Here is a 24,307-nt window from a genome sequence, read left to right as displayed (position 1 = left end):
AAAGCAAGAAGGTCATGGAACAATGTATTTCAAACACTGAAAGACAATGGATGCCAACCAAGAATTCTGTATCCAGCAAAATTAAGCTACAGGTATGACAACGAAATAAAAATCTTTCATGATAAACAAAAGTTAAAAGAATTTGCAGCCAGAAAACCAGCATTGCAAAGCATCTTGAGCAAAACACTACACGAGGAAGAAATGAAAAACAATAACCAAAACCATCAGTGGGAAGTGCCTCAGTAAAGACAGAGGGCGGGGGGAAAGATAATCATGGAGAAACAAACTAAATTTAAAAAAAAAAAGGATAAATAATCAAACATGGCTGGAAGTACAAACCATAATATCAATAGTAACTCTAAACGTTAATGGCTTAAACTCTCCAATAAAGAGTCATAGGCTGGTAACATGGATTAAAAAAACAAATCCAACAATATGCTGCTTCCAGGAGACACATCTGATTGGAAAAGACATACACAGGCTGAAGGTGAAAGGTTGGGAAAAAATATACACGCACACGGTCCTCGTAAGCAAGCAGGGATGGCCATTCTCATATCGAATAAAATTGACTTCAAGACTAAGTTAATCAAAAGGGATAAGGAAGGATATTATATACTGTTAAAAGGAACTATTCACCAACAAGACATAACAATTATCAATATTTATGCACCAAATAAGGGTGCTGCAATGTTCATAAAACAAACTCTCCTCAAGTTCAAGAATTAAATAGACAACAACACAATAATTATGGGTGACTTCAACACACCTCCCTCACCATTGGACAGATCCTCCAAACAAAAGTTGAATAAAGAAACTACAGAACTAAATATCACAATCAATAACCTAGACTTACCTGACATATATAGAATATATCAACCATCATCAAGTGGATATACTTTTTTCTCAGTAGCACATGGATCCTTCTCAAAAATAGACCGTATATTATGCCATAGAGCAACCCTCAGTAAATATAAAGGGGTGGAGATAATACCATGCATTTTATCTGATCATAATGGAATGAAACTGGAAATCACTGATAAAAGAAGGAAGGAAAAATCCTATATCACATGGAAAATGAACAATGTGTTACTGAATGATCAATGGGTTACAGAAAACATAAAGAAGGAAATCAAAAAATTCTTAGAGATAAATGAAAATACAGACACATCATACTGGAATCTATGGGACACAATGAAACCAGTTTGAAGAGAAAAATTCATCGCCTGGAGGTCATTCCTCAAAAAAAGAAAAAACCAACAAATAAATGAGCTCACACTTCATCTCAAAGCCCTAGAAAAGGAAGAGCAAAACAATAGCAAATGTAGCAGAAGGCAAGAAATAATTAAAATCAGAGTGAAAATCAACGAAATTGAAACAAAAGAAACTGTTGAAAAAATTGACAAAACTAAAAGTTGGTTCTTCCAAAAAATAAATAAGATCGACAGACCCTTAGCCATGCTAACGAAGAGAAGAAGAGAGAGAACTCAAATTACTAACATACAGGATGAAAAAGGCAATATCACAAGAGATGCTACAGAAATATAGAAGACAATTAGAAATTATTTTGAAAGCCTATATTCCAATAAAATAGAAGATAGTGAAGACATCGATAAATTTCTTAAGTCATATGATTTGCCCAGACTGAGTCAGGAGGATACACACAATTTTAACAGACCAATATCAATGGATGAAACAGAAGAAGCAATCAAAAGACTACCAACTAAGAAAAGCCCAGGACGGGATGGGTATACAGCAGAGTTTTACAAAACCTTGAAAGAAGAATTAATACCAATACTTTTCAAGTTATTTCAGGAAACAGAAAAAGAGGGAGCTCTTCCAAATTCATTCTATGAGGCCAACATCACCCTGATTCCTAAACCAGACAAAAACACCTCAAAGAAAGAAAACTACAGACCAATATCTCTAATGAACATAGATGCAAAAATCCTCAATAAAATTCTGGCGAATCAGATACAAAAACACATCAAAAAAATTGTGCACCATGATCAAGTAGGATTCATCCCTGGGATGCAAGACTGGTTCAATATACGGAAATCAATAAATGTTATCCATAGACTTAAAGATAAGAACCATATGATCATCTCGATAGATGCAGAAAAAGCATTTGACAAAGTACAGCCTCCCTTTATGTTCAAAACACTAGAAAAACCAGGGATAACAGGAACATATCTCAATATTGTAAAAGCTATCTATGCTAAGCCTCAGGCTAGCATCATTCTGAACGGAGAAAAATTGAAGGCATTCCCTCTAAAATCTAGAACAAGACAGGGATGCCCTCTCTCACCACTTCTGTTCAATATAGTTCTCGAAACACTGGCCAGAGCAATTAGACAGACAAAGAAATTAAAGGCATAAAATAGGAAAAGAAGAACTTAAATTATCACTATTTGCAGATGACATGATTCTATACCTAATCATGTCATCTGCAAATGACATGATTAGGAGTATGCTTTTGATATGCCAACCAACCAATCTCCAAACCCATAAGCCCACCTCCATTTATGGGCTCTCACACTCTGAGACACTATGTCCCTTCTATACTCACTCAGAGGCCAGGTACTGGACAACCAAGTGCCACCCCTATGACCCAGAGTCTGCTGAAATTATTTAAGTTATTCAATTCTAAACCTACTTAGCTTGTCTACCTTGCCTTGACCATTCCCTCTTGCAAAGCTACAACAAAAGCACCTGCCCTCAGTTCCACTCTTTCTTTGCCTGCTGAATTCCCCTTGGTGCTCCTTGGGGTGGCCCTATGTGGCATTCCATACCCTGTTTTTAGAGAACTGTGTGCATGATTAAAACTTCTCCCTTCATGGCATTAAAATAACCTCTCAAGAATTGAATCCAGAAGATTCTCAAAGTCAAATGAATTCTTTTACTTTGAAGCCTATCACCAGGTATCTTACACTTTCACCCCAACCCTTCTTTCCACTACACAGGTAACTACTTCAAGGGCCACCATCAACATCACACTTATCCATGAAATGGGCATTCAGGATTTTGTAACTCAGCAGGTCTTTCCTAGAGTTCTGATGTAAATTCATTCTTACTGGTGGGCTCTTCAGCTTATCATGAAATGTTTACATATGGTTCATGAGGACAAGAGGCTCTCTAATTTGCTCACTGTTGTATCTGCAGCACCTAGACTTGTGCCTACCACAGTAGAACCCAGCAGATTATGCCTGATGAATGACTGAATGGACTATACAACAATGAATACATGTTGACATAGATGGTAGAATGCAGCTTGAGAGGCAAGACAATATCCAGACTTAAGTGGTAGACAGTGTGGCCACAAGTTAAAAATATGGGTTCTAGAATCAGACCACAGGCTAACTCTCTGCTCTACCATTTGCCAAATATGCAATGTTAAGACAGACCACAAATCCACCCACCCCACCCCAATTTTTTATCCATAATAACAGGTTAAAATGGAACCTACTTCAGAAGGAAAAGATTAAACAGGATGGTCTATGAAAAACATTTACAGTCTGCTCAAGATAGCAACATAAATTCATGTTTTGGGGTTCCACATGATCAACCCCACCTCTCCAATTAAAACATATAACAATCATGGATGAAATGTTTTTAAAAGAAGAGTAAAAGAAGACTCAAAACCATAGTAAAATTTGTGATAAACACCTCCATGAATCAACAATAATAGAAACCCTAGGTGGTACACATATTTAAAGCAAAGACAGTTAGTTAGAAGGTCAACCTCCAAAGGATATATGTGCTCCTACTGGATGGAAAGGCAGATGGAAAGGTCTACTGACTGCCTGAAACTGTGACCTGGGCTGAACTAGTAGCCTTGATTACATATCACTTACTTTACCAAAACACTAAAATACCTCCAGAAGCTTGCTACATCCAAAACTACTATTTCTGTTTCCAAAGGTTCCCTCTCAGTTTGCTCCTGTCTGACAAAAGCAGGCTGCAGCTCTCTTCACATATATACTCTTCTTCTGTACCTTCTTAATTTCCATACTTCTCTACTTTCTTACAGTTCTTTCCTGTTTATAAAATATTCCTACATAATATCCCTTTTGTAATGATACATCTTAATAAAATAAATTCTACTACTTCTAAAAGAAGCCTTTCCCAATTATTTACATATTGATAAGTAGTCACTCTGGAGCCCTCACAAACCACCTCTTAATATGGCACTAATGTAGAAAGAAAGATACCCATAATGAAACATACAAAGAACAACCTCCCTTCTAAAGTGAGAGACAGACAATTGAGCATTTGTTTACTAAACAAAATGAAAATTTTATGAAGCTTTGAATAATATATATTTTTTCTATTACACAGGCAACTAATCCTCTGTAAAAGTTAATGTATCACTAATAATCCTCCCTGCTCTAGAATTTTTGGACTTGAAGGGAAGGAACTGAAACTTCTGTGAGAGACTTAAGAACTAAGATGCCAGAAGGACTTTTTTGCTGCAGGACAGCTAGCCCTGGGATCAATAAATATAATTCTTGAGACATTAGAGAAACTAATAAGGGACTAAAAAATTAGTAGAGGAAGAGAACAAAGAAGGAAGAGTAAGGGAGATAAAACATGAACCACAATCTGACTTGAGATCAACAAGCAAGGAAAAGAATGGAGGGTAGCAGGGAGCTAATGTCAACACCAGCACTAGAATCTCCAGATGTCTGTTCCCTCCAGACCCCAGGCCCCAACCCAGAGTAAGCCTGAACCTGAAATGTCATTCATAAACCAGGACCCTCAAAGGGAGCTAAAGTGATCCCAATCAAGACCAGTCCTAGATTCCTGGCCAAAGAAAAGAAAAACCATCTGGAAGAAACCAGGATTGATAAATATTGGATCTGTGTCCAATTAATATTGATCTCAAAGTCAAATGTCACATAATATGCAAGAAAAAAAGTCACTCTGAGTGAGAAACAACTGAGATAGCCAACAGGTTTAAACCATTAGGGGCTTCACATATTAGAATTGTCAGATATAAAATATGGAATATTATACAGTAAACATTTAAGAAAATTTTTTAAATGTCTAAAAAGGAACAAGGGTCAACAGGCTATCAAAAGTAATCATCTACATAACAATATCGATTCAAAAACCTACGAAAATGTGAAACAAGTATCATTGAAATTTACAGCTCAATAGCTGAGTTAAGCAATAGGTTAGACCTGAATAAAGAGTTAGTGAACTGGAAGAAAGAATTGAAGAGATTTCCCAGAATGCAACACAAGAGATTTGGGGAAGAGAAAACAAAAGCAATCTTAAGAGACAGAAAAGATAGAACAAGAAGTTTAAATAAGAATCCTAGAAAGTATAGTCAAGTGTCAGCATTTGAGAATACAATAGCCAACAACTGTATAGGCTTTTTTTTCCTTGTCATCATTCCCTCAATCATACAGTATAACAACTATTTACATAGCACTTACATTATATTAAGTCTTATAAGTCATCTTGAAATGATTTACAGTATATTGAAGAATGTGTGTAGGTTATATGTAAATACTATGCCATTGTCAGCCACTGATAAGTTTCCAGGGAGTGATTGCCTACAGAGTTAAGGAAGGACGGCAATAAGGAGGAGCACCCAAGTACCTTCTATCCACGAAATGGACAAAAAGGAGGGTATCAGCAGTACAGGTTTTATTAGCATATTCTGTAACTCACATTTGCATCACCCATTAGAGAAATAAAATAATTGAAATTAACAGAAGAGATCAAACAAATGATGGTCAGCATCTTCATATTTAAGTAGTAGACTTAATTAAAGCTCCTCTTAAAAATAACTCCTCTGCAGAGGGTTCATTAACAGGAGGGTAACCATAGAAAACACAATAACCACCATAAAATATACCATGAATCAATGTCTGTTACTCTGGGGAAGGAGTACCACTCTCAAAAGAGAAAGAGGAGAACCATGTTATTAAGCACCAGTCATGAGCCAAGTCCTGAGCTGGCAAGTTCCCCTATCTTGCATTATTTCATAAATACAGATAGCCAGTCACCATTCTCCCACAGAAAGCTTTCCCACCCTGGCCTTCCCCTCCAGCCAACTCTGCAGCAAGTGCATATTTGGCCTGTCCTCCATAGCCAAAAACGTTTCTCTTGTCACACCAACCTAAGTACTTCTAAACATGAGTAATTTCTAGACAATCAACAATTAACTTTCAGATTTATAATTCAGTTCTGAGGGTAGCTCTTTGTATACCCATAATCTGGTACTTAACTAATACATCTAGGTAAGAAAGATTTTAAGCTTAATACAGTAAAACCTTCAGCGAGGGCTGGGGTTGTGGCTCAATGGTAGAGCACTTGCCTAGTACATGTGAGGCACTAGTTTGATTCTCAGCATCACATAAAAATAAATAAATTAAATAAAGGTATATTAAAAAAAACAGAAATCTGCAGCTAAACATTCTGCCAGCTTTGAAGAGAATATTATCAACACACAGATATTCAGATACAAATAAAGATCACAACCTTATTAGTATTCAGAAAATATACATATAAAAACAATGAGGTCTGCATTTTTCAAAAGACAAATCATCTCCAGCATAGGAAATTTATATAGGATAAATTTAAGTTTACATAATCTTTATAATGGAAAGCAGTTCAGCACTATTACTACTTAAAATGTGCACAGTTTTTTGTTTGTTTGTGTTAGTGCTAAGGATGGAACCCAAGGCCTTGGAAATTCTAGGCAACCACTCTACCACTAAGCTACATCCCTACCCCTTAAAATAGACATACTTAATTCGTCCATCTAATAACTTCAATTATAGTTACCTATACAGGAAAAAATTTCCCATGTTATTAAAAAAAATCACAAGAACATTCTTTGCTGCATGGTTTGTAAAAGTGGAAGGAAAGTAGGAAGAAATGAAAGAAGGAAGAACACATCCACCTACAGCCATTTATTTCTATTTGTTTTCAAATGAAATTAAAAATCTAAAATTTCTCTCTTTTATAAAAATCTTAAAAGCTGAAAGAATTAACCAAAACTTACTTCAAAAAGAAAGAGGATGGAGTCCAGCTCCTCCCTTTGTGACTTATTATTCCCTGAAATAGTAAAAGAAGATAGTTATCAAGATAACATTTAAACTTTAGGTTACTACACATTATGTTAATAATCACCTTGAAACATGTAAACATCAACAAACATTAATTTATACAAAAATACCTAAAGACAGCATATAAGAAATGCAATAGACAACTGAGCAGACCAGAACTGCCCCTTGCTAGACACAGCTTCTGTGTTCCTCAACCAGGAGCAGATAATTCATTCACTTCTCAACTAGTTACTTATTAGCTCAAATTGTGGCTGAATAACAGCAAAAACAAAGAGTTCTAGCTTGGTCATAGAAACAGGCATACAGCAAGTAACATCTGTAAAAAGCAGTATCTCTTTGGGCAATGGTATACTATTCTTTTGATAATAACAAAAATAATCTCCACAACACCTCCAAGAACAGTCACCATTTATTGTCTTCTCTATACCAGAATTTGTGTGCTTTGTGCTTAGCTTACATCGTCTACCTTAGGAATCAGCAAACTTTTTCTTAAAAATAAATACTTTAGGTTTCGGTTCTCTGGTAAATACTTAAGGTTTTACAGGTCTCCCTTATAATCACTCAATACAGATATTATAATGCAAAAGCAGCCACAGGCAATACATAGATTAATTTATATAAAACTTAGATATAAGTTTATATAATCTTTATAGTGGAAAGCAGTTCAGCACTATTACTATTTAAAATGTGCACACTGCTGTTTGTTTGTTTGTTTGTTAGTGCTAGGGAAGGAACCCAAGGCCTTAGAAATGTTAGGCAAGGGTATAGCTGTGTCCAGTGAAACTTTATTTAAAACAGGCAGCAAACTATGAGTTACAGGCCCCTGATCTAATGGAATCTCCACAGTTCTGTGAAGTGTTTCATTCACTCATTGAACAAATGCTAAAGAATGTCTATATTTCAGGGATTATTCTAGCCCCTGAAGCTACATGAAATGAACAAAACAGACAACAATCCCTGCCCTGAGGAAGATTACATTCTGGCAGAAGGCACTCTATAAAGGAGTGGATGGGGAAGGAAGGGGGCAGGGTGTTAGCAATGATGGTGGAATGTGATGGAAATCATTATCCAAAGTACATGTATGAAGACATGAATTGGTGTGAAAATACTTTATGTACAACAAGAGACATGAAAAAATGTGCTCTATATGTGTAATAAGAATAGTAATGCATTCTGCTGTCATTTATTTTTTTAAAAATCAATTAAAAATAAAATAAAACTGCCAGGGAAGGTGGACCTTCAAAAATAATTAATTAATTAATAAGTGAGAAAAACCAAGAGGGAAAGAAGTTGGGGCAATCAAAAAGGGGTGGTGTGTGGGGCTGGGGATGTGGCTCAAGTGGTAGCGCGCTCGCCTAGCATGCGTGGGGCCCGGGTTCGATCCTCAGCACCACATACAAACGAAGATGTTGTGTCCGCCAAGAACTAAGAAAATAAATAAATAAATGTTAAAATTCTCTCTCTCTCTGTCCCTCTCTCTCTCTCACTCTCTCTTTAAAAAAAAGGGGGGGTGGTGTGCAATTTTGATTAGGGAAAGCAAGGAATGCCTTTCTGGTAGAGTAATAAGTTAGTAAAGATTCAAAGAGGTAAGGAAACAAGCTATATGAAAACTGGGGGTAAGGAAGCAAGCCATATGGAAATTTGAGGGAGGAATGCTCCAGGCAGAGGTTCTGAACAGTACAAAGTTCCTGTGGCTGAGAATGTCTGGCAGGATAAGGAAACATCCAGAAGGCCCTTGAGGCTGGAGTGAAGAAGGGAAGATTCTAGCAGTTGAGGCTAGAGAGTAAGCAGGGTAAAGGAAGATTAGGCAGTACCTGAGGTCACTGTAAAGACTTTGGGAATGAGAAGCCATTTGAAGGTTAGAGCCACAGAGTTATGATTTGACTCACATTTTTAAAGCATGGCTCCAGCTACTCTTTAAAAGAGATTTTGGGATAGGGAAAGGTGCATGGAGATCCTTTCTGAAGTTACTGCTATAGTCTGTGATAGGATAACAGGAGTTGCACTATTACTGGTATAGGCAATGAGACAAGGCCAATGGTTCTGGATATATTTTGAAAGTAGAGCTAATAAATCCAAGGTTTTGGCATGAATAACTGGAAAGTTGAAGTTATCACAAAGTGGTTTCATTATGCCTAATAAATGTTTTCTTTTTTATTCCTTTTTGGAGGCATACTTTCAATATAACAACAGATTATACTAAAAGCAAAAAACCTCAAAAATGTCACCCTGTTTTTAGTGGTTCTTCATTGAGTCCTGTGATAAAGTGAAAAAATGAACACAATCTTTCCCCTCCCTTCAAGAGATATTTCTTTCTCTATCCTTTGAATCTGGGATGCCATATGACTTGCTCTGGCCAAAGTGACATTAGCAAATGTGAGAAAGTTGCTGAGCCTAGAACTCTACCACCAAATGAAGGAGTCCAACCTAGACTGCTAGTTGGGTAATGAGAAGCTGTATGGAGAACTAAGGCATGCTAATCAGCAGCTCACCAATCACAAGACTATGTGAAGGAGGACATCCAATATTAGCTGACCTCACAGGCAAGAGCCAGTCTAATTAAGAAGAACTTCCTGTATAGCTAGAGAATCATAAACACTGTTTTAAGGCATTCAGTTTTAGAGTGGTTTCTTATGCAGCACAAATTAAGTGATAGTCATAAACAGCCAAATTTTTCTAAAAGGACAGAAGAAAGAAGAAAGAGGACAGTAGAGAAAGACAAAGAAGAGGAAACCCTTTAAAAAGAGGGGGGTTTTGGTAGAATATATTTTTTAATCTGGGGTTTTAATTTTTCTTTGCTATTTTTAACTTTATTTATTTTTAAAAGATTCTTTTTAAGATGACATAATATCTTTATTTATTTTATTTATTTTTATGTGGTGCTGAGGATCAAATCCAGTGCCTCACATGTGCTAGGCAAGCGCTTTACCACTAAGCCACAACCCAGCCCATCTTTGCTATTTAAATTGTACACAATATCACACTTTTCTCCCCCATACACCTGTGAGAGAAAATGAACTGAGGTAAGAGTAGGAAGCAAGATAAATATCAAACCATTTTATATTTGAAATATTTACACAATTTGGAAAAACTCAAACTCAAGAGTTACATTAATTTATAAATCACAGAGACAGGGGTGGGGACTGAGAAATCCATTAAAAATAAAACACACTGGTATCCTGGGCACATGTTCACATATGACTTGATGATTAGTTTAGTTTGAGTCCACATCATTCACTAAGACTATAAGACACCTGTTGTAGGTCAGAGCCCACCTTGTTGCCTAATCCCAAATCCCTTCCCCTCCACACTTGACATGTACCTCTGTTTGACTGGAGGAATCAGGGCTTCTGAAAGGAAGCCCCTCCATTTTTCTTCTCAACCTTAATATGTCTTTGTGTCTATAGTCATCATCTTATTTTTTCCTCCTTACATAAAAAGGTCACCTTGTACCCTTTCAGACATCACTGAGTATCTCTTCATCTTACTATTCATTTGTATCCTTTGTAATAAATGGGTAAACATTTTATAATAAATGAGTAAATAGGAAGTGTTTCTCTGAATTCTGTGAATTGCTCTGGCCAATTAATCAAACCCAAGGAGCAAGTCATAGGAACCCCTAATTATAGCCAGTTGTCACAGGAAAAAGTTGCAACCTGGAGCTTGTGACTGGCAATCTGAAGTGGGGGCAGTGTGAGGCTCTTAACTGAGACTTTAACCTGTGAGATCTGATGCTATCTCTAAGTAGAGAGCATCAGCATCAGGACTGAATTGAATTACAGGGACCCAGATAATTTCCACTGGAAAATAAGATGTCAGAATGTTGGGCTGTGTGGTGTGAGAGTAGAAAAAGATCTTTGGTTTGTTTATTCTAATTAAAATAATCTCCCCAACAGATAACATGAAAACAAAAGATAAAGGTAGTAATGCCAGCTACCATTTATTGACCATGTAAATGTGTCAAATTCTGTTCTAAAATCCTAGAATACCTGTTAACCTATTTAATGCTAACAGGAAGAAGCCACCCCAGAGAAAGGTCAACCCCTAGGGGCTAGTCTGGATCCCCAACTACACTATCCTGCCACTTAAATACACAGCAAGGATATACATGTAACATTTTTAGTTTGCCTTTCAAATAATTTGTTATATATAGGCAAAACCATAAACATAAGACATTAATAACATATGGAAAGATATGCATAAAACTTTCCATGCAGGTTGCTTCTGCAAAGGAGGACAGAAAATCTGGTCAAAGCAGATATTTCTGTTTTCATTCCAAACCCTCTAATGAAATCTGCATTTTTAATACTGTACATATATTAATTTTCCTTCTTCTTTTTAAATAAAATTATTCCTTTGGAACTTATACCTTCTGCAGGTCACTTTACTATTTTCTCTTTACCTATTAGTTGTTCAATTAACATCTGCAAAAAGGAAGACTCAATGGAAACAAAGATATCAACAAGACCATCATGATCTCACAGCTTTGTTGAAGGCCTAACAAGAAAACAAATAAAGCTAAAAAATATAGAACATATGGCTCATAACAGATACTACTTCTAAAATTTCGTTAGAAAATTAAAGAAATGCTTACCTTTTAATTTTAAACTATTTTCCAGTGTTATAAAATTTTCATAGAAGATGAAATATATCTGTGAATAGTTGGTCTCAAAAAACTGCTTAAGATCACCTGCATCCACATTATCTGAAAAGAAAAAGTTTTCATTTACACAATTATCAGAATTTAGAAATAATCTTTTCGAAAATGAAGGAAAGCTAGTCTTATCCCCTTAACAAAGCAAAACAAAACAGTATTCCCATTTGTTTATTCTCCATCTAAGAGGTTCTGAATGGTACTGGGGCACCAACCACCACAAAGGAGACTCTGAGGCTGAGTCAAGGAGATAAGAGCTGATGTAGGCACAGCACTCACAGGCCAGCTAGAAGGTCAGAGGTAGAGGAGGTAAGTGGGTCTGGGGGAGGGAGACATGACTTCCTATTAGGGGAGAAGGATGTGGAGGTTTGTGGAAAAGGCAGTTTTTCACATAGGCCTTGAAGAGGGATGGGTTTGTACCTATGGAAACAATGTTGCTGGTGTCTCTGGGCATAAAAAAAGTAATCAACTCAAGTGAACCACCACATGCTCCCTACCATATCCACCCAGCCATGCTCATCTGGGCCCACATTTTCTATCTTCCTTCCTGTTTCAAGGTGACCAGTCTCTACTCCTACTCAGGTACTGTAGGACCTGTCATGTGTTCTTAAAGTTGTCCCTGTTGTACCAGACAAAACTGTTGTACCTGACAGTTTTGCTAAGATCAGGAACTGCAAGTAGATAAGTGGGTAATACAGGGGACTGGCCCAGAGACAACTACCTTTAGGTCTGAGCAGCAACATGGCTACTTCTGCTGAGAGTAACAATCAGCCCCAAAGAAACTTCACAACTCTGGGAATCAGAGTAGTTATCCACTGACAACACACGTTTGTCATTTTCCTCAGCTAACAAGGTTGCTTATGTCATTTATAGGATCCTGACCAAGGAGTCAGTGCTTTGAAAGAATATTCTAGTAACCTTAGGAAAATTAAAAGAGCCTCCTTAAAATTGTACAAGGATTACTCAAGAAAAAAATGTGTTGATATTCCATTCATAAAAGTAGTGTCATTGCTTTTGCTGTTCCAAAATTGTGAATATATGGAAATTACTGTGTTCAAATTCTATAAAATTAACAATAATGCAGATGGATCTAAAGAATTATTTTTCTTTGGTTATCATGGTAGGGGCTTCCATGCAAAAAAAAATTTCCCTGCTTCTTTGAACTCACACACATTAGCAAGTAATATAAGCTGCCAATCTGATGTTATATTTACTGTACCAAAATAACACTGAGCGCACAGCAGTAAAAATTGCTAGTAACTAACAAATTTACCTGTGCAGAAGCAGGTAACAATGAAACTAGCATTACTAACCCACATGAACATTATCATTCTCATAAGCTACACAAGCTTGCCAATGAATCCTAGAGTCCCTATGCAGAATCTTCCAGTTCCAAGGAAAGGTTTTGTGCATTTTAATGCAGTGCAAACTGCTAGCCCATCTGCCACTAATTGTTTTCTCTGCTGGAAGCACAATAAATCCAGTCAGTTCCCACTCACTCTCACTGAAACATCACTAACCCACACCCAGACTAGTTCTGTACCTTTGCTGTGTGATTTCCACCTGGTTCTTCCACTGTTCTGAAACATGTCATATTTCATTTCCAGTGGAATGTTGATAAAATTCTTGGATTGATTATGATTGAATCACCTATCTTCTTTATTAGGTATAGTTCCTATACTCACATTCCCTGTATCCAGCACAATATTTAGTTCAAATTTTTCTTTAATCAGCTGAATAAAAGATATGACCTATAATACACAGATAAAATAATGACTATAAACTGTAAATCTATATGAAAGAAATGGTCTAACCCTCAAATCCTGAGGGTTATCAAAAGATAAATTTCATCTCCCTGCTGAGGGTTCTCAATTTCAATTTTCTACCCTGACATCTCCCGCTGTGAGCCCTATCCTCACAGTCAATGTATCACGTGAGGGTCTAAAAGGCCTTTCAAATTAAACACTGTCAAAGGGAAGACATCTCTATCAGATCCAGTTCCAAGTCTGTCAGGCTTTCCCATCTCAATAACTTAGTATCACCAAGCAGCAGCAGCAGCAATCAGCTATTCAAACCAAAGCCTAGCACTCTCTGGGTCCACTCTTTCATCACCCATCTCCAACACACCAATCTCCCCTATCAGTTCATATTCAGCATGTGTCCCAGCCCTGAACTTGCATCTGCCCTCCAAGGCTTTACCTGGTCTACACTGCCAGGAATAAGCACAGGGGCTATAACTACCACATACTGCCTAGGCTCCCTGCTTTCACCATTCTCCCATTCCCTGTATTAGGTAACTTGAAAATTTACTAATATCAACCAAGTCAGATCACTCCTCTACTTGAAACCATCTTATTAGCCTTCAGTTCAGTACTTAAAATAAAATCCAAATTCTTTACCATAGCCCACAAGGCCCTGAATAACTTTTCCTATTAAATCAACTTCATTGCGCAACACTCTTCCCTTCACATCTTACTCCTTAGACACTATGACTTGTTTCTGTGACCCCAAAGTTCCCTAATATGTTCTTCATTTGGGGCTCCTAAAGGCTACTGCCCCAATTCCCAGATCTTCATACAGCTGGGTCAGTCTCATCCTTTAGAAACTGGATCACACGTCACCTCCTCAAAGAAATCTAGATGTACCCCATATGTCGCTCTTTACTTTTCATCTTCTACCCTGCCTTCTTGCTTGATAGGCTCTGCAATGAACAGGTTTCAGACACAGAAGGCCCTAAGCAAGCAAACAATTTAATAAAGATGGGGAATGTGGGTACACTGATGTGACAGAATAGTACAGAATGATTATTGGGTGATCAACAACTTCCCTACCTTGTCTTCCTTTGGTGCCCCAGAGACACTAGAAATATCAGCAACCTGAACAAAGAGAGTTCTCAAGAACTTTGAGAAGCCTTCATATTGATGATACTCTCATGAAGCCAAAAGTCCAGGTAACACACACCTTCCAATAGCTTTTTGTGGACAAGGCACAAAAGGTTCTGAGCTTAAAGCATTCACTATGGGTTAGGGACATAGCTCAGTGATAAAGTTCACGGCAGCATGCATGAGGTTCTACATGTTGATCCCTAGCACAAAGGAAGGAAGCGGGAGAGAGGGGTAAGAGGTGGGAAAGGCAGAGAAGGAAAGAAGAGGAGAGGAGAAAGAAAAAAACACACACTACTAGCAGGACAAGTATATGCATTCAAGGTAACCCAAAACACAGTGAAGCTAGAAACATAACATTAGTAACATACTCAATTCATCTACACATGTTGAGGGTTCTTGATTTCTCAGGGAGTACTCCTCACACAACTTCCCCTATAGCACTTAAGAGTAGTTAAAATTATCTCCTTGTTCATTCACTTCTGCACTGTTTTGCATACCCCACGATAATGTTAACTGCATGAAGGTAGTAATCCTGTCTGTTTTGTTCACTACCCTATCTCCAGCCCCAAGAACAAAGCTGGTGCACAGAAGACATCTAATTATTATTAAAGGAATAAACAAAGAATAAACATCAAATGTTTCACATCTGTAATTCAAAATCTTGAATCAATTCTTGATTCACCTGTTTCTCCAAAGACTCATCAAAAGAATATTTATAAATTAAGCATAAGTCTTGGGGGAGGCAAGCACAGGCACTGAAACTTAACACCCTACAAAATGAACACTATAAAAAAATCAAAAGCCTGATTTTTAGCAAGGCTAACTTCAAGATGCAGAGAGATTAAGGATGGCTCTGCTCAGAAGTAAATACTATAACCACAAACTTCCTTTAGACAGACATTCTTGACCCATTCATTCAAACATTTATTGAGCCTCTACCCATGGTAGCTAGCACTGTGTCAAGTGCTAAGAAATTCAAAGAGAAAAAGACCCAAGGCTATCAAGGTGCATGGATGAATAAGCAAGCAACACTAAAAGCCTCATGGCTAAAGACCATGCCCATGCAGAGCACCAAGGGAGAGAATGGATAACTACACAGAGGGGCTGGGAATATTACTAACATCATACATCTATGTGTGTTGTATGCTTTAAAAGACACTTTCATGAATTTATTTCACTCATACCATAACACTGTGAAATAGATTGGGCAAGGGTGGTCAAGAGAAATCAATACAAGGATAAATACCTCATGTGACCTGCACAAGGTATCACAGCCAGTTAGGACATGGGCAAAACTCCTGTCTAGGGCTTCAGAGTCTAAATCTGAGTCGTACAAAGTCTCAGACAAATGGGTATAAGTCAAAACTAGAAATCAGATCACGAATTTAAAAGAAAGAAATTATCCCCATGGGAGCCAAAGGAAAGGGAGCAGGAAGAGAAAAGCCCAAGATAAGAAGCCAAATTGGGGAAGCAGCAGTTTGTGTACATTCTCCATAGCCTCAAGTGCTGGTGAAAAGAAGGGAGATGGGAGGACAAGAGCAGGCTCCAGAGGCAGATTGGAAACTGCCTTTGATTCTAAGAGTCCAGCAGGGATGCTGGCATGACACCTTACTACTATCACAAAACTCAAGAAAGTACATCCAAATTAACCACAGGGAAGCAAGTGGCAGTCTTGCAAAGGCAGGGGTCATTCCCACATTTTTAAAGAAATCTTTAATTATTCATTCTCCTTCACCACCAACCAATAGCCAGTAAACTGTATCTATTATTTTCATTATACTCAAAGACAATTTTCTATATTCTAGACCAAACCCACCCTCTTGCATTTCTTTGTCCAGCTAAAACCTCTTGTGGACAATTATTTCTCCATATCTAACTAGGAGGCAACAACAAAGGTTGAGGGCAAAATCTTTGGAACATACTGTCTGAGTTCAAATGCAGAAGGACCTTGGACAAGTTATTTAAACATGTTTCTCAATTTCATCTGAAAAATGAGGCTAACAATGGTTCCCACATCACTGCTATGTTGATAAAATCACTGCTATGATGATAAAATGAACATATACAAAGTGTTTCTAAGAATGTCTGCCAGTCAGCATTAAATAAATGCTAGTTGTTTTTTAGAATCACTTTCCAGCCATCACTATACCATGTTTCTAAGTACCTTTTGATCAAAGCAAATCAGACAATGAGCCCTAAATCAGGGTGGGTAGGCACCATCCAAGGCTGTGGTTGTAGAGAAGGCATTTTTAGAAACCATAAGAGGGAAATAGAAGGTTGTTTAAATATGAGAGCAGAATCACCTACCTAAGTAATGGTGCATTACTAATGACATTCATTCTTGACAACATTTTCTGTCTTGTGTTTGACTGGTTCAATGCACTTCATTATTTTCCTTATTTTTATTGTTTCTAGATGACTTTTTTTAAGTGTCAAGTTTATCTTGAATTCTTCACTTATCCCTTTTCCCTTTCACTAACCTATGATTTTGATGATCGGGTCTCCAGTGCCATTATTCAGGGAATTTGAGTATAAAATAGTTAGCAATACTCATCTTCATGTATACACGGATGTGTGGGCAGGGCTGGGATGGCTCTTAGGTTTGGGAAGTGGATGGAAGGTCATGGGACGGTGGTCATTCCCCACCAGGGAAAGCTGAGCATGAGTTCCTTCCTCCTCTTGACAGCATTCCACTAGGGCTGCTGAATGGGATAAAGATGTTTCCCCTACCTTTTGTGCTTTCTAGGGGTCTGCAGAAGCAGGTTTTTATGAGGCTGTGTTACGACCCTTTTAACTGCCATTGAAAAGGATTGTATGTGGAAGGAAATAAAGGGATCATCCCATTGGTTTCATGAGTGTGTTTGTTGGCAGTGTTTACTGGTGTATTAGGATTAAGTGCTATTTAATACAGAATGGTCTCATTAAATATATGAATTTCTGAGTCATTGAATTTTATGGCTTCATGGGTAGGTAGCTGTTGGCCCAAGGGGAACAAAGAAACTCAGGGATCCAACCCAACAATCTGGAGCCAACCTGCAGTCAGAAGAACTTCCCAGACCAGCACAGCCCAACACAATGAGGGAGGAAAACAGATGCTTATAAGGCTCATGGAAGTTACTAAAGTTTGGAATGCTTTGTTATGAAACATTATTGTGGAAATATTGGTGAAAAAGAAGAAACTCAACACAACTCAGCTTTAAAGCCCATGAGGGCCAGGAAGCCTTTAAGGGGGTGCCCCCCAAGTACAACTATAATGTTACCTCCATTCAAGACAGAAAAGCAGAAAAATTGATCCAAGTAACAAAATCTGTCCATTGACCAAACTTCCTGTCAACAGTGACAGAGTGAGGACAGAGACTCCTCCTAACACCAACCAGCACATCTGAATATCACCTGTGCATGCAGTAAAGCCCTATAAAGGAAACACCAAGGGTATTTAGGTAAAGAGGCAAAAGGTACACAATGAAGTCTTTCCAGTCTTAGTAGGTAATCATAAGACAGGAGGTGTCCAGGATATGAATGTGCTTCAAAGCCCAATCAATGCTCTTATCATCTTTATTACTGTTAAAGAGAATGCACATCTGAAAAATGTTCCTATATCCAGATATATTCAGATTCTAAAATGGGTCCTATATTGACAATATGCAAATGTACAATCTTCCTATGGATAGGAATACTAATGTACAGAGCAGTAATCACATCAAATGAAGTCTTCTAGTCCCAAAGGCCTGAAACATGAGATCCAGTTCAAAGGTGTGTTGTGAGTAGCCCAGAAGGAAGATGATGGAATACCAGGAGCCATAAAGGAGGCACAGAGTGCTCTTTGCCCCCTTATCTAAGCCTTACTCATCCCCCCAAGTCAGCTGGAAGGTCAAGTGACACCTTGCCTAGCTCCTCATTCACTGGTCTCCTGTAGCCCTCTTGTTTGTGGACTTCCATCTCCCCCAGAGTGCACCAGGTCCCCCATCCCAAGGCACAGGCATTGAATACATCCACACTGAATAAATTTATCCATTGACAGAATCTAGATATATAGAAAGGCTTGATAACTAATCCCTTTCTAAAAATGAGAAGAAATTCCTGAAGGTCACAGCAAACTATAAAAAAAGTGATTAAAAACAAAAAACACCCAGGGCAAAACCTCTTAAAATAATGGGGAAAATTTCTCCAAATCAAAAGAAGAAGTCAGAACTATTACCCTAGATACAAAATAAAGTAATAAGACAGGGTAGCAAGTAAAGAAGATCTACTCTACAGCTATTAATCCTAATAAATAGTAATGTTTTCAAGATAATGACAGTACAACAGCACAAATGTTCATCCCTTAAACTAATAAGAGTATTCATTTTCTTATATCTAATATTCAAACATTGTTATATAAACATATCTACTATATATTTTTTAAATTCTAAAATTAGAAACATCTAGCTCAGCTGTAAATTTTTTACACTTACCAATATATATTTTAAATAAAATTATATCATTATCTTTTACTTTCAAATAAATTATTTTCTACAAAACAGCAAAAAATTACCACCATCATATTTACTAACACATGTGTATTTTTATGACTGCTACAGGTCTAAACTTTAAGGAATAACTATTACATGAGTAAACGCCAAAACTGTACTTTTTTAAAAAATAAAATATGTCCTTAGATCCACAATTCCCTTCTGTTTCTCAATAAGAATGAGAAAAATTTGTAGGGACCACAAAGAGACTCTAATTATAAGGAGTATAAGGAATTTCAAAAGTATAATATAAGAAAACCAATATAAATCACCTGTGTTGGGGAATTTATTCCTCCTACAGATTTAGCCTCCAACACATAACAAAGTTCCCCCAAATCTGACCCTCAGTCTCTGGCCTCTGCTCCAAGTTCTGCCCCACAAATCCAAATACCAACAGCAAAAGTCAGATTAGAAAAATACCCCATTCCCAATCTAATCCTACCCTACCCCTTTTATCTGCTTCTCTGCATATCTTTTTCAGTCTAGGTTTATTTATAAAATTTCCCCCAAAGCTTTAAGAACCAAAGATTAAAGTTCATTCTATAAGTATACTCTTCTAATATCATAAGACTTTATATTTCAGAAAATTTCTTTAGAGTAATACTATACTTTCAATCTGCATCCATTTTTAGGCATAAATACAGTTGATATGGAATCACTCCTGAAGTCATCCAGAAGTTAAGTAATAATAAACTCAAGATAATTCTGGCCCCTCCCCTAGTCCACCCTACCCCACAAAAGTGATGGGACATCCTTCTCTTGCTCCTGGAAAAATACTCTTTTCCTCTCCCTTACCTGGCTACATAAATTGCCTAAAGAGATTATAGTAAGAATATAAGAAGATTATAATAAGAAATCATCATAGATGACTCTCGAGGTGCACATCAGGAGATGTCTCAATAGCCTTGCACTCAGGTTTCCATCCATCTTCTGGGAATCCAAGATTCCCTCATAACCTTCATCTCTATCACCCTCACATAGCTCTGGAATCAACCTAATCTCACCTTAGCTTCCTAACCTAATCCTCCTAACAAATCCACTCAATAAAGCTCACCAAATCTCTCCTCTAGGACACATTCAAAGGTCTCTTCTCCTTTGGTTCTGCCTGAAACCTAGCAGTCCTCAAAGAGGACTGTTTTCCTTGCAGGCTACAAGATAAGGCTTTACCTTCCTCCTACACTCACCTATCACTTGCCCTACACATTTTGTGTATCCTCTGTGCTCCCCACTGCAACTTCCAGACCATTCTGATCCTTCCCCTCACATACAAAAAATGCTCCTTTGCTGCTCCCACCATTAGTCTGCACATCAACTACAACTACACACTGTCTTTCACATACCCCCAGGACACTCTGAAGATTCCAGGGCCTGCCTTGCTATCTCCACGATTAGCACAGTCTGCATTCTTGGTGATTTTGATATTTATATATTATATATTTGATAATGTCTCACTTCCTCATCTCTAATGAAGTTGCCTGGGCCCCTACCTCTGCCAATATCCCATAGCCAGATGCTAGACTGGATCATTACTTAACAATCTCTCCACCTTTAAAATCCCAGACAATTAATTCTCCTACCATCTGCCATTTCTTATCTTTCCTGCCCACTCCTTCTGGAACTCTAACTCTAAAAACTCTTAAACCCTACTTGGTCCCTGACTTCATAACTCCACCATCTTGTCACTAACTATGATGTCACTCAGGTTTTCTCTTTCTCTCTTTTCCAATTTAGCTTCTACTGTTCATCATTTTAATTAATTGAACCAGCCTGGATTCACTTGAAAGCATGTATCTGAGCCCAGGCCATTCTCTGGCTGCAAAAGGTTTTAAAAAAAAAATGGCATCAAACATTTAATGCTTCTGAAAGAATAAGTTTTGTACGTATGTGATTTACAATGTGTGATAATAAAACAAACACTTTAAACTTACCCAACCAATGGAAGCATCCAGTCCAATCAGGTTTTTGCTACTACCTCTCTAATAAGCATCACACTGTTAGATCAGTGGTCAATTTTTAGTCCTCTCCAGGGCCAACAGCTTCCCATGGAGCATGTACCCTGTGCCCAAGCACTACTATCTTTGCCCATCAGAAGGAAATGCAAACTAGAAACCAGGTATACTTTCAGAGGAAATTTGGGGCCTAAACTACATATCCTTATTTTCAGGAGATAAAACAAACTCAACTTTTAGCTTCATTAGTAGCTTTGTTTCTTAAATAATATTATAGTTCTATTGTATACATTAATATTTTTATTTCTCCCTAAAAATAAATATATATTCAAAAATTTACCATAATCAATGATTCATCTCCTGAGGTGTCCTCCACAGCATTTTAAACCCAAAAGTGATAACAGCATGGAGCAGACATTGTTGGCTCCCCCTCAACTCCCATATTTCACCCACCCCAACAAATGGGCCCTCACTCTTCCTAACAGAGACCCCCATTTGTTCAGGGATTTTCCTCCTCCCACAGAGCTCTGCCTCTCTAGAAAGGCTGGTCTGTCCCCATCACAGAAGACTGGATGTTATGCTATGCTAATCTGACTAAGGTGGCAACATGCCCTTTGCTAGTGACTTGCATGAGCTCAAGCCTGTGACCCAATGCTGGTTAGTCAGAATAAGAGGAAGTCAGAAGTACTTATCTGGGAAAAGACTAAATAGTTCTTAAAGGGACATAAGAAGTGTCCCTTTTTTTCTTGCCTCTGGATATCATTCTATCTGAATGGCTATGGGTATTTTGCTACCATGAGGACAAACCCGCCACACAAAGTACAAAAAAGCAGAAAAGCAGAAAGAGCCTGGATTGTCACCATCACTGAACTGCTAATTAACTATGGGGTTTGTCTTGGGAACTCTTTTTCTTATAAGAAAAAAAAAATCCCATACTGTTTGTTTATATTTTAGTTTTCTATTAACCTACAACCAAAAACATTCTTATAAATAGTGAAATAAATTTGACAGTAGCAACAGAAAACAAATATCAACTGAAAAGGTCACAGAAATTATACACATCTCACTTCATTTCCTAAACTGTGTTGTTTTCCTTTCTTTACACCTATAAGGTAAACCAGATGTAGAAAGTAAAATTCTTAGGAATCAGAAAGATGTTAACACACTGTTATCCAGAACTGATAGTCTGTGTGTAAAAATAATTCTATATAAACATACATTTCAAATATCTAGTGTAAAATTTTAAAAGTAGAACTATTTTCATTTAAACATATTTTGTGCATAAATGAAAGATTCTAAAACATTGATATCAAGTATCAATATGATAAAACACCATATACACCAATGAAATATAATATTCAAATCAAATGTATTCCTTTTATAGAAATCCTTTTATAGAAATCAAGTTTCATCAGTTTTTTAAGTTAATGCATGCTTCCTTTTACTTTTCTTATTCTGAACTGGGTATGATATAGTCTATATCGTAGTCTAAACCACTCTCTAGAGAAAAAGTCAGGAATAGGAATAAAATGTCTAAAGCAGGAGTCAAATACCTATCTCTACCTCTCCATTCTCAACAACTAAAGAAGCCAAAAAGTGGTGAAGAGGATGAAGAGGGCCATAAAATAATGTTTTGTGTCAAATAATTATTAGTAGTCACTGTAATAACAGCTTACAAAATAGCTTTGCATACAGTAACTCAACTCTCCAGCAACTGTGGGAGACACATATGGTCCCTCACTGTCTGTAGGAAGGAAGGTCAGAAAGACAGCTCTCTGCCAGGACTTGAACCTACAGTTAGGCTCCCACACCACTCAGCTGATGAAGTCTAATACTAACAAAAAGAAAACAGGGAGTGATACAAAATACAGAAATGGAATGTTATTAAATTAGTTAGTTCATTTTAAAAGGACACCAGTCAGCTTACAAGTAGAATAACATTTTCTCCCTTACAGGTTAAAAGGGTAGCTTTTCTGTGAAATTAACTCAACTGAGACTAACATGGCCTTTCCTCAAAGGAATATCTTTACCTCCAGAAAATCATCATGCTGTCCCCTGTCCTACTAGCAGCCTCACACTGAAATTTCTGCTGTATCCCTTACACACACACACACACAAAAAAAAAAAAAAAAAAAAAAAAACACCCAAAGGTCCTTTTTCCAGTCACTGGGAGCTACTCCCAGATACACAATCTGCTGATTGTGAGAACATGTGAGAGCCTGAAACTAACAGTCTGGAAAATGGGTGGTAATTTGTTATATGAGTCCAGTGAAACAAGATACAGCCATTTGAGTATTATGGTCTTCCCTTACTAATGTGCAAAAATGTCCAAGTCTTGTTAAGTAAAAAAATATTATAGTGTCAGACCATATATAATCATCATTCATATAAAACATTCATATAAATCCATAAAAGATTCCCTCAGGTCTTTTCATTAAGAAACATAAAATTCAGCATAGTGGTCCTAATTTAGATGGGTATCTGATGGAGCCAATCTGCAGTGTTTAGTGACTGCTGCCATCATTTACATAGATAAATTATTATTGCACTGACCCATTTTCCTGTGCTTATTCTTTTTCATCCACTGGCAAATCTCCATTTTTTTTTAATTTTTTTATTTTTGTCAGCATCAGGAGTACTTTCTAATGTGTCTTCCCCTTGTCTGCTACTATAGTTCAGGGATAAGAGCAAGCCAGTGTCTATATTGCTTGTCCCAGTTCAGTCCACTGTGGGACCCTAGCACATGGCCCACTGCATTCTATAGCTTTCCTGTCCCATGGATCAGAGAGTGTTTCCATCCTATCTTCTTACCACTGTTCCCTCCAGAGTAAGTAGGAGTACAGGCTCTATGTGTGTTTCCACTATCTTTCTCCACACCTGTACCAGCCACAGCTATGGCCATTAACTTTTCCAGTACCATTTCTTTTTCTTCTCTTTTCTTTTCTGTTTCTAGTCACTGCTGTTTTGAGGCAAAAGATTTGACCTTTTGTGAAGTAAGCAAAAGAAACCAATCTCTGGTAGTCTAACCAAACAAGTCTATTCTCCATGCAGGAACCAATGATTCCTTTAGACTTAAAAATCAGACCTAACGGACAGCTCAGGTCACTCCCCTTCTCCTAGGCTCCCTAAAGTGCCCCATCTTATCCTACAGTGAGACAAGCCCAACCTTGCCTTACCCTTAACTCCTTTCTCCCACTCCTGATCCTTTTCCCTGTGTGCTCTCTCCCTT

The 24,307-nt window shown here is 37.5% G+C and overlaps 1 protein-coding gene across 10 annotated transcripts in view; it reads right to left on the bottom strand.

Moving 5' to 3' along the window:
- Positions 1-24,307, bottom strand: part of Ralgapa2 (Ral GTPase activating protein catalytic subunit alpha 2) — a 310,144-nt gene that overhangs the window by 271,130 nt on the left and 14,707 nt on the right. For 8 of the 10 annotated variants that reach the window (XR_013439516.1, XR_013439515.1, XM_078051338.1 and 5 more), the window contains exons 2-3: positions 11,674-11,784; positions 7,016-7,068 (exon numbers count right to left, since the gene is read on the bottom strand). Coding sequence is in view for 7 of the 10 variants with exons in the window: in XM_078051338.1 (XP_077907464.1) it covers positions 7,016-7,068; positions 11,674-11,784 (164 nt within the window). In the remaining 3 variants the exon portion in view is untranslated. Of the gene's footprint in view, positions 1-7,015; positions 7,069-7,189; positions 7,218-11,673; positions 11,785-24,307 lie in introns of those variants that run through there. The other 2 variants (XM_078051337.1, XM_078051336.1) reach the window with 2 other exon arrangements.

This window comes from Ictidomys tridecemlineatus, chromosome 5, assembly GCF_052094955.1.
Source record: "Ictidomys tridecemlineatus isolate mIctTri1 chromosome 5, mIctTri1.hap1, whole genome shotgun sequence".
Taxonomy (NCBI): domain Eukaryota; kingdom Metazoa; phylum Chordata; class Mammalia; order Rodentia; family Sciuridae; genus Ictidomys; species Ictidomys tridecemlineatus.
Note: the sequence above shows the minus strand (reverse complement) of the source record. Positions and strands in the feature narration are given on the sequence as shown.